General features: G+C 38.7%; 3 protein-coding genes across 4 annotated transcripts in view; all 3 read left to right on the top strand.

Moving 5' to 3' along the window:
• Window positions 1-37: 37 nt before the first annotated feature.
• Window positions 38-2,130, top strand: LOC104804017 (protein SPEAR1). Its single transcript, XM_010528152.1, has 5 exons — window positions 38-394; window positions 906-980; window positions 1,355-1,422; window positions 1,548-1,623; window positions 1,804-2,130. Exons 1-5 carry the CDS (start codon window positions 173-175, stop codon window positions 1,909-1,911), a joined length of 549 nt encoding a protein of 182 aa, XP_010526454.1. The 5' UTR covers window positions 38-172; the 3' UTR covers window positions 1,912-2,130.
• A 3,544-nt stretch (window positions 2,131-5,674) lies between these two features.
• Window positions 5,675-7,126, top strand: LOC104804016 (probable xyloglucan endotransglucosylase/hydrolase protein 26). The gene is made up of 4 exons (XM_010528150.1): window positions 5,675-5,902; window positions 6,031-6,131; window positions 6,217-6,410; window positions 6,540-7,126. The coding sequence occupies exons 1-4, from the start codon at window positions 5,737-5,739 to the stop codon at window positions 6,946-6,948; spliced, it is 870 nt and encodes a 289-aa protein (XP_010526452.1). The 5' UTR covers window positions 5,675-5,736; the 3' UTR covers window positions 6,949-7,126.
• A 521-nt stretch (window positions 7,127-7,647) lies between these two features.
• LOC104804015 (casein kinase 1-like protein 3) overlaps window positions 7,648-10,960 on the top strand; it is a 4,047-nt gene continuing 734 nt past the window's right edge. Inside the window, exons 1-14 of one of the 2 annotated variants that reach the window (XM_010528149.2) lie at window positions 7,648-7,817; window positions 7,902-7,942; window positions 8,104-8,173; window positions 8,417-8,565; window positions 8,748-8,843; window positions 8,929-8,999; window positions 9,131-9,192; window positions 9,278-9,341; window positions 9,414-9,498; window positions 9,586-9,712; window positions 9,795-9,871; window positions 10,092-10,149; window positions 10,509-10,648; window positions 10,885-10,953. In XM_010528149.2, coding sequence (XP_010526451.1) covers window positions 7,742-7,817; window positions 7,902-7,942; window positions 8,104-8,173; window positions 8,417-8,565; window positions 8,748-8,843; window positions 8,929-8,999; window positions 9,131-9,192; window positions 9,278-9,341; window positions 9,414-9,498; window positions 9,586-9,712; window positions 9,795-9,871; window positions 10,092-10,149; window positions 10,509-10,648; window positions 10,885-10,953 — 1,185 coding nt within the window. In that variant the 5' untranslated portion in view covers window positions 7,648-7,741. Of the gene's footprint in view, window positions 7,818-7,901; window positions 7,943-8,103; window positions 8,174-8,416; window positions 8,566-8,747; window positions 8,844-8,928; window positions 9,000-9,130; window positions 9,193-9,277; window positions 9,342-9,413; window positions 9,499-9,585; window positions 9,713-9,794; window positions 9,872-10,091; window positions 10,150-10,508; window positions 10,649-10,872; window positions 10,954-10,960 lie in introns of both variants that reach the window. The other variant, XM_010528148.2, reaches the window with a different exon arrangement.

The following is a 10,960-nucleotide window of genomic DNA, read 5'->3' as shown; positions in this document are numbered from 1 at the left end:
AAAAAGAAAGAGGGGGGGGGGGGGGGGGGGGGTTCGCTGTCTCTCTCTCTCTCTCTGTCCAGTTGTTGACTTTCTCTCTCTAGTTCTTGGTTCTTGATTTTCCGGTGTACCGGAGAAGAGAAGACAAGACAAAGAACTTTAAAAAAAAGGAAAAGAAAAGACAAAGGAGATCATGGGGAGTAGTTTCTTGGGGAGACCGAACATGGGGGGAGGTTCTTCGTCGAGTAAGAAGGGGAAGAAGAACGGTTCTTCATCGGAGAAGCCGAAGCAGCCACAGAGAGGGCTCGGAGTTGCCCAGTTGGAGAAGATCAGATTACACGGCGAGATTAGTCCCGACAGCTTCAGTAGTTACCCTTCTTTTCACCACTCCCCTTACCCTTCCTCTTTCAACCAGGTATACACACACACACATACACATATATATATTTCTGTATGTATGTATGTATGTATGTATGTATGTATGTATGTATGTATATATGCACCCTCATACTAAATATAAACATATACGTATGTGTCTATGCGCTATGGAAGGTGATGGAGTCCGTGTGCTCTTTGACTGACACGTACGCTATAAACTCAAGCAGATTCAATCCAGTCAAAAGGATTCAATCCCCTCAAATGGGTTATCATTTTTGTTTTCATAAGTCTGCCAAGAAAAAAGATTCATAGTCTGACCCATCGGTGTTGTTGAATCGTTACACACCTTGCATAAGATATAGTTTCTATTTTGTATGTTCCATATCGGCATATATAATTTGCAGGCTTGAATTCCGAAATATATGATAATTTGCATATATATAGATCCGTTTTATGCGTCAATGTTCGAGATTGGTTATGAATTTAATTAGGACTCGAAATCGAAATAGAAAGTGGGCTTGAATGTGGAGATGTGGATGTTGATGCAGGAGGATGGGAGGACGATGAAAGGAGGATATTCATCACCATCATCGGCTCCTTATGGTTTCCATCCAAGCATGATGGTATGTGGCCTTTTCGTTTCTTTCCTTCCTCACTACAAATTAAGCACGTGATTTTGCTCCTATGCATATCTATGTGGATGTATAGTAAAATGCACTTGGTTTCCTAACATACGTTATTAATTAAAAACCTTTTATTTAAACATAAAGATTTTATATTAATTAGATGAATACAAAAACATGGGGGGTTTTCATCGGTCATTGTTTATATGCATCTCAAACATATTATGTGTTCTCTAATTTTTAATCATTCTATTCATTTGATCGATAGTCGTAAAATGGAATAATAACGAATAAATTTGATATGGAAAAAAGGAAATATATCCATTTATACTAATGCAACTGTTTTCTGTACGCTTCCATGTCGGCTCTCACAGATGGGTTTAAGTGAACACGAAAGAGCATCCATGAGGTACTCAGACTCTCAGCCTCATGCACCAGCAAGGTCGGTCCACAATCATTTAATCCAACTTTATATTCTATGTATTTTTATGCGTGTATTATGTATGTTAATGTGTATAATTTACATGTTGGCTGCAAAAACTAATGCCGTTTTTTTTGTTCAAACAGTTGGAACCCTAACTACGGCGATCTAGACAGCCAACACTTTGCTCAGCCAAACATCACTAGACACTTCCTACCTGAGGTTCCGCTCTATACACGCATATAGAAACACACACACACGTGTATATATATATATATTCCAATTAAGGGTTCATTTGATTTAAAAAAAATCACCCTTAAATTTCGAATTGTGGCCATATTGGTTAAGATTGAGGTTAAATCCATTTCTAAACGGTTTTCTTTTTCTTATATGATACTGCAGGATCCGAGCTCAATAACACGAAGAAGTAAATCGATGGGATCGAGCAGCCAAAATTCGGGATCGAGTGACAAACAAGAGCTAGATTTGGAGCTGAGATTGTCAATTTAACTGTAATTTGGTCTCTCATAAATCAGAAGCCATGGATTATTATACTTATGGCTGTTGTTATATATGCTTCAAGCAGATTTAGCAAACGACTGGTGTTTTGACTGGGGGGTTATCTGTGCACATTTAAAAGAAAGGGTAAAAAAGCAATATATTTGTAAAACATGGGGCAGAAATGTTAGATTTGGGAAATTGGGCTGATCGAAGTGAAGTTGTTGTCTCCTCGATATGTTCATCAACTTTAGTTATTAGAAGTAGAGCAAAACATATTTTAATCTTACATCTATTTCTTTATTATCTTGGTTCGTGTCCACGATAACGGTAGATTAAATGTAAAGCATTTTCTTCACATAAATCATATAAATCAAAATTCGTTTGTCAAATATAAATGAAATTGGTAGGCTTACATTTGGTTTAAACTTGATATTTTGAAATATAAGTTGAAATATGATAGAAAGAAAAAATTAATTAAAAAATTTTGGAATTGAAAAAACAGAAACTGAAAAAGACAGCTCATCAAAATTTTGGATTTTTATTATATTTGGTTTGATTATCTTTTTGTTTTTGTTTTGTATATTTTAAAAACTATATAATTCAGTATTGTGTAGACAAATTGAATTGTGAACACTAGTTAGGCCATTTCTCCTTCTGCCAAATATCACGGATGTAAATATTTGGAGATATATATATATATATATATTTGTGATTCTGCATCTTTTAATAAAAGAAACGGAACTGTAAAAAAGAACATGGTGATTAATTGATTGTGTTTTTGAATGTTTTAGCCAGTTTTGTCATTAAGCCAATGAATGCTACAATTACAACATAATCAGTAAAAATATCCCTAATAAGCTATTGCTGGCTTCGTTGATCTCTTCTGGTAAAGTCAAATGGTACGTACGGGTAATGGGCCACTCTAACAGCACCAAACTCTCTTTACAAATAAAACATATATACGCATGGTCTAATTATTACAAAAAATCAAATTTAAACTGTATCATTTATTTGTGTCCGTAATCATCATTTCTCGAGAAGAAAGCATGAGATTAGGGAGAATCTTTTAGTTTAAACTTTTGTTTGATCCTACTTGTCTCTCTCTCTATATATATATAAATATTCCATTGGTTAACTCCGACATCTGTTGCTGCCCAAAGTTATTTTCAGTTGTTCGTTTGATTTTATGGTTAATATTGATTTTTTTTTTGTTAATCGTAAATTCTATTAATAAAACTGTGTTTTACATAGAGAATATTTAATTTCTCTCTCAGAAGGCAAAGATACGAAAGTAGCTACGCATGAGTAAAAGTTGTGCTAATACAGTTAGATAATCTCAAAATGGCGAAACCAAATCGAAAACAGTGAGTCAGTATGGTGTGTGCATCTCCACGTGTTCCTGATAGAAGTTAATCGTCTCCTTATTTGTAGTAGAATCTCCTTTGCTAGAACTTGTCCAGGTTTGGATTCCGATCTGTGTAGCCGTGCATTCCTTTTCCGCCAGATGTTGTAAATCGCCCCATGGAATAACAGTAAAATCATAAGCTTCAAGCAACGATCAACCGAGAGTTGGTCCAACCAACATGTCCAGCCTGTGAGTGTAGTCTGCTCCGTGAGGCGTAGTCCCGAGTGCTCCAACAACGAGCTCCAGATGTGAGCTGTGTATGTGCAACGGAAGAACAAGTCGTCCACTGATTCATTAGCCTGATCACAAAGCAGACAATTCGGTGACACTTGCAATCCCCATCCTTGCATTCTATCTCTCGTTGGTAGCCTGTTACGAGCAACCAACCAAGAGGTAAAAGAATGCTTGGGGACAGATTTCCAGAACCAAATGACTTGATACCAAAAAACCCTAGATGGAGGAGTGTATAGTAATTGCCAAGCCCTTTGCGTTGTGAATGGCCGAAGACCGACCGAAGAGTAGGAGTCTGACCAGTAAAACATATCCCGTCGAGAAGAATTCAGAGGTAGATTGAGATTCGTGAGGGCCAAATGAAGTGAAACTATCTCATCCGATCTCGCTGGTGGGACCGACCAACCATCGACAGAGCAGGCATCAGCTACAAGTGCATTTCTCAGGATCCCCAATCTGCGTGGACCTTCATCGCCGAGAAATCCAATCAACGGGCCTTGAGATAGCCAAGAGTCCAACCAGAATTTGCATTGTTGTCTGTTCCCAACCTGACATTTCAGAAATCCTCTAGCAACATGTCTGCTTTTCAATCATTTATGCTATGCCCAACTCCCTTTCCTCCTTTGCCGTAGATCCCAAAAAGAGGAAGGTCTTATTTGTGACGAATGACATTCAATTATGACACGATATTTTTAAACCTTATACATTCAGAGGGAAAAAAATGTAGAACTATGCATATCAATCCTTCACACTATGGATAGTATTGAATTTCTATATCATATATAATTGATATTATATATATATAGTAATATTAAAATAAGCCAAAGCATTGATGCCTCTAGTATTTGAATTAATATGAGGTTCCAAGATTTGAAATGAACGAATTAGTGATTGGTACACGAAAGAGGGCATGACCCATCGGTGGTTCCTCGTCGGTCCAACTCCACGTTGGAACCCAAGAGCCAAGAAGGCCTGTCGCTTCACGGATTCGATCATATTCTTGTTTTTTAAATCACTATCTTGGTCGATTATATTGCCTTTTTTCGTTATAAGTCCCATGATTAAATTGCATTTAACCCAATCAAAATTCATCTAAACCGATTAGATTACGAAACGTGGCATGTACGACTTTGTTCAACCATAAAATAATAATAGAAAATCATTATTCCGATGATATTTTTACAGGCATCTTATGGATATTCCAATAAATTTTCTGATTTTTTTTAAATAACCGATGTTTTGAAGGTCTATTCTTTAAATATAAATTTCACATTTTTGGCACATCGGACGTGGAGTTCTCGAGGTCGAGGCATTTGTGCTCCCCATGAAAAATGAACACCAAACCAAATTCTCCTAATCTTTTTTAAATTATTTCGAGAACGGTACCTGGACCGTATCCATTCATGTGCATGTGTCACACCTATTGCATTTCAATAAATTAGGATATTGTACCATAAACACCTATTTTCATTTTTGTTAACATAAGAAACGACCAAAAAAATTATAGAGCAGTCCGCTATAATTTCTATTGATGAAAGAAAGAATTCAGACAAACAGAATTTGTATCTTAAAAAATAAATCTTAATAAAAAAAGATATTATTTTATGGTCTAAAACTCAATGTATGTTTTTTTAGCCAACAGGACCAACTCTAATCATCTAGAAATGATATGCTTCACATCTACAACAACGATCAGCCCTTGCATCGTCAATTATTACCCAAAAAAAACTTTAAAGATATAACTTGTGGCCCAAGTTAGGGTTTACACAGAGAAAAAAAAACAAAGAAGAAGGATGACACGTAGGCATGGAGTAGTCTTAGGCACGTATGCACGTATCTAATATATGCTCCTCGACTCCGATACCACCTGACGATGGCATTATTCTATTTCTCATCGCATAATATATGCTTTCAGAGGATAATAAATGATTATCATTTCCTCTTCTCTAGGGTTTTATATCATTAGGCTGTTTCCCAGTTGATTCCCGCACGTCAAATACACTCTTGACGATTTCAATCAATTATTTAACTAAACCTTTTTCAAAACATTAGAAAATTGTTTACAAGTCGCATTTCTTCTTCAACAAAGTTATATAACGAGACCCTCATAGGCGATATGTTAACGAACAGCGCGTCCCCTCCGAACACCATTGGTCTGAACTTGTACCGAGCAAAAGGGCGAGACCTCGAGAGTTGAAATGGCGGGTTTTCGAGCTCTTCTGTTCGCTCTGGCCATGGCTTTCGTGTGTATGGATCGTGCTTTTGTCGGTGCCAACTTCAGCAAGAACATGATCATCACTTGGGGTAAACAACATGTTAACATGTCTGGAGATAACCTCAGTCTTGTCCTTGACAAATCTGCAGGTACGTACCTTATAAAACCCTAAATCATTCATTCATTTGTTACATATTGTCTTATGAATCATAAAAAGATACAAAAAGGCGGTAGTGAAATTAAAACAACAACATAAAACTACGATTGAATTTTCCAGGATCTGCAGTTCGGTCCAAGGCGGCTTACTTGTTCGGAAGCATTGAGATGCTCATCAAGTTGGTGCCTGGTAACTCTGCAGGAACAGTCACGGCCTATTATGTAAGTTCTTACGCATCGATAATTTCGTATATCCTTTCTTTCCCGACGAAAATGACCGACCTTTCTTCGAAATGTCGCTGTATAGCTATCTTCTTCGGGAAATACACATGACGAGATAGACTTCGAGTTCCTCGGGAATACCTCGGGACAACCGTACACGATCCACACTAACATATACACACAAGGAAAAGGCAACCGAGAGAAGCAGTTCCGACCATGGTTCAACCCAACTGATGGTTTCCACAACTACACAATCCACTGGAACCCATCTGAAGTCGTGTAAGTTTTCGATCCAGACAATATAGAAATTGCTTAATAATCACCATATCTGAAACCAAGTCAGAATCTTTGTTCGGAGAACTGATCAAAACAAGAATCGTGTCGGGTCGGGATTTCGGAAACAAACAGGTGGTATGTGGATGGAACGCCAATTCGGGTGTTCAGGAACTACGAAAAGGAAGGAGTCCCTTACCCTAACGAGCAAGGGATGAAGGTTTTTGTGAGTCTGTGGAATGCAGATGACTGGGCCACGCAAGGAGGGCGTGTCAAGACAGACTGGACACAAGCTCCGTTCGTGGCGGAATGCCTTAGGTTCAGACCAAAAGCTTGCAAGTGGAAGGGACCGGTCAGCATCTCCGAGTGTGCAGCTCTTACACGGGCTAACTGGTGGACGTCCCCTTCGTTTAGCCAATTGAGCAGCGATCAATTGGCTAGGATGCAACAGATTCAGACCGATTTCATGATCTATGATTACTGCAAAGATACCAATAGATTCCAAGGGGTTATGCCTCCGGAATGTTCCATGCCGCAGTTCTAAAATGTGTCTGAAATGTTCTGATCTTTTTCTTCGTGAATTCATCACCGTTCAGTTTCTGTAACTCGCCAGATGTTCCAAGCCAAAATTCCAGAATGATTCTAGGGTTTGGATTCATCAATCCACCCCATGTAATCCCATTCGGGTTTTTGGTGCTTTCGTAATAAACGGCGTTTGTCAATCCGGTTTTCATGAACTTAGAAGAAGATAATCGAAACTTTTACACTAAGATTCTCGCGCGTTTCAGCAAATTTACCCAGAATTTCAACTGATCTTCGTGTAAACCCCAGATTCCCAGCAGGAAAACACCTGTACTATCAAACCCAGATTTTCCCAGCAGCCAAACAGAGTCCTACACGCAGAAGGAGATCCAAGCCAAACAACTTACTGGCGGCGGTTAAACGGCAAGAGACGGTCTCTTCTGACGGCGATGACCGGATATAAAAATAATAAATTAAATTACAAACTAATATTAAAATAATCTGAAATGTGGAATAGGTCTGACAGAAGATCTACAGAGTTGGTGGAACTACTGGCTGTCGAGACATCATCGTGCCAGCTAGGATCGCATTGTGGTCCCCACAACCTATAACACTGGCAAATAACTTCTCTCCACGTCATCCAATAATCTTGACGAATTTGCCCTTCTATATCTAGAAAATTACTGTCTTCTCCTCTATGTCTCATCTGTTCGTATCGTAATCGTCAATTTCGCAGAAGCAAATGGTCAGATAAAAACCCTAGATTCCCCTATCTCTATGCGCTTGATCCTGAGTCGGTTGTGATCGGAGGGCTAATGGAACGCGTCATCGGCGGCAAATACAAACTCGGACGAAAGATCGGCGGTGGATCCTTCGGTGAAATCTTTCTCGGTGTGTTACCGTAGGTTCTTCATCGTCTGCTTTTGATTTTTGCCCTTGGATACGTATTCACGTGTTCTTTCTCGTGTTTCGCAGCTACCCACATTGATACATTTGAGATCGTCGCTGTTAAGATCGTAAGTTTCGATTCATTGCTGGGTTTGCTTTGGATCCGCGATTGAATGTTGATTTTGGCTGTTTTGTTCTTGGAATTGTTCTTTGAATTGAGTATTCAGCTGCAATTTTTTCTTTCAGCTGAAATTTGCCCTGAATCCATTCCTCTTGCTTGAGTTTGCAGGAGAACAGTAAAACAAAGCATCCTCAACTTCTATACGAAGCCAAGTTATACAAAATTCTTGAAGGAGGAAGTATGTTTCTTGATTGTATATGTTTTTCATTTTGTAATGGGTGGTAATGTGAACGATTAAGGAATCGCTATCATCAAAACATAGTTCCAATTTCAGATTTTTATATTAAAGAATCGCAGTTAATTTATCTGGGTGCGAGTGTGAAATAGCTTCTGCGGCATTGGATTCTTACATTTCAATTTCTTATGTAATGCTTTCTGTCGAAATGGATGAGCTAATTATTTTGCCCCTCTTGTTCTGCAGGTGGAATTCCGCGGATAAAATGGTTTGGGGTGGATGGGTCAGAAAATGCTCTGGTGATGGATTTGCTAGGGCCAAGTCTCGAAGATCTATTTGTGTATTGTGGGAGGAAGTTCTCACTGAAGACAGTCTTGATGTTGGCTGATCAAATGGTATTACACAATTGTAACTTTCCTCTATCCCATCTAATTCTTCTTCTTGGAGGGTCACTTAACTCTTCCTATTTTCGCAAAACTTCTCTCCCCTTCTTCTCCATTTCCATGGTGTTATATTGTTGATCCTTCTTTAATTGTATCATCTAATGCTCTTGCTGTTTCTTAACTTTGTTTTAAAGCTAACTAGAATAGAATACGTGCACTCCAAAGGATACCTGCACAGAGACATAAAACCCGATAACTTTCTCATGGGCCTCGGTCGCAAAGCCAATCAGGTATCAAGTTTTGCAATTTCTTTCTCCATTAGGGATGCCCTTTTCTACGGCAGATTCAGATTCCTCATTAACTTGTGATAATCAGGTTTATCTGATCGACTTTGGACTTGCCAAAAGATATCGAGATGCCAACACTAACCGTCATATCCCTTACAGGTAGTGAATATTTTCATTATATTGGTTGTACCTTGTGTTTTCGTGCAGGGCACGACTTGCTGATACCTCTATGTTATTTATGATTGAAAGTAGGATTACACAACTAAGTAGTTATCTGTGGTTACATGCAGGGAAAACAAGAATTTAACTGGAACTGCAAGGTATGCTAGTTGCAATACTCATCTTGGAATTGGTAAGTAATGCTACTGTTTTTTTTTTTTGCAATGTAATGTGGGGTTTTTTTTCTGCTTATATATATTTTTGCCTCTTTTTCATAGAACAAAGTCGAAGAGACGATCTAGAGTCACTTGGATATGTGCTTCTGTATTTCTTAAGAGGAAGGTATGTCGCTTATTTTTGTACTGCTTTATGGAATTTGTGTGTTCTTTGTTTCTTGAACCTCTTTTTCTGCAGTCTTCCATGGCAGGGTCTTAAAGCTGTTGACAAAAAGCAGAAATATGACAAAATTTGTGAGAAGAAGATATCAACTCCTATCGAAGTCTGTCCTCCTCTTCCATCATAAAAAACAATGTCTTTTCTCCTCGTACCAATTGAATGAATATCCCATTATCCTCTACTTTTGCAGGTTCTGTGCAAAAACCACCCCGTGGAGTTCGCATCATACTTCCATTACTGCCACACATTGACATTTGATCAGCGTCCTGACTATGGATTCTTGAAGCGTCTTTTCCGTGATTTGTTTTCACGTGAAGGTACTTAGAAAAAGGCACCTTTACATTATCTGTCAACTGAGACCTACCTCACTCGATGAACTGTTTTATTCCGTTGACGCAGGATATGAGTCCGACTATGTGTTTGACTGGACCATTATAAAGTATCAGCAGGCACAGAAAAGTAGAAATCATTCTCGGGTATGAAAAAAATCTGATGCCTTCTCTGTTTTCCCGTTCTTAATCCTTATATGCATATTTGTGACTGATAGTTTCTTCTAAAGTGGAGGTTCTATCATGATGATAGTGTCTTTTGCCTTTACTGGGTGTGTTAGACTGTTAGTTTCTGGTGCTAAATGCAAGTATGCTATTATGAGGTTGTGTTTTTAACAGACTACTGTAAATTAATCTTGTTCTGCAGGCTGTTCCCGGGACTAGCAATGCCCGTGCAGTACCAATGGAAGCCAACCATCATCAAGGTCAGCTTGCTAATGAAGTTGCCAAAGAATGTACTTCTTGATTGTGTAACTTTCCTGTTAATTGAGAAACTGGCCCCTCCGAGAGATGATGTGTTTTTCTCCTGTTCTTCTTTCCCTGTTGTTTTTATTGAATGGGAAGAGAGGAGTCAGAAAATTGTTGAAATGCCTATTTCCTATAACGCAAGTTTTCTGAAATGATTTGTTCATGTCTGCTGCTGGGCATATTCGGTTGCAAACTTGACAAGACAAGGCCCTAACTTAGTTTTGGTGTGCTATGAATCGTCCAGCTAATATAGCTTCTCGTTGCAATATAATGTCTTAAAATGGTTGTCATGCTGAGCCTAGATTTCATCTGGCAGGAGGAACCAATGCTTCTTATGGACCTGAGGTGTCTGAGCGTGTCAGATCAGCCAATGCTATTGGTTCAGCCCCACAGTTGAATTTTAGTGCTACTACGACAGGCAGGACTCTGGGCTATGATCATCCCATGGAGAAGCATGTAAGTATTCTTACTCTCTTCCATTGTGCAATCTTCACTTGTGTTGGCTTGTCATTCTGTGGTTATATTGCTCTAAAATTTCTTCCCTGTTCTCCTGTAAAAACGTGTTTCCAATTAGCAATGTCACCAATGCCGAGAAGGAATTATTTGTGAGCTATTTAACATGATGATGATTCCTACAATTAATATCATTGATCATCCGTTTGGCTGAGACCCTTATACAGATGTCAATGCAGATGAACATGCCATCCACTTCGTTTTTAGCTGCTGGCACCTCGAAAAGAAATGTGACGAGGCCTGGTTTTCCTGCTG

This window comes from Tarenaya hassleriana, unplaced genomic scaffold (assembly GCF_000463585.1).
Source record: "Tarenaya hassleriana unplaced genomic scaffold, ASM46358v1 Cleome9, whole genome shotgun sequence".
Classification (NCBI taxonomy): domain Eukaryota; kingdom Viridiplantae; phylum Streptophyta; class Magnoliopsida; order Brassicales; family Cleomaceae; genus Tarenaya; species Tarenaya hassleriana.
The sequence above is the reverse complement of the archived record's forward strand: the minus strand, read 5'-3'. Positions and strand labels throughout refer to the sequence as shown.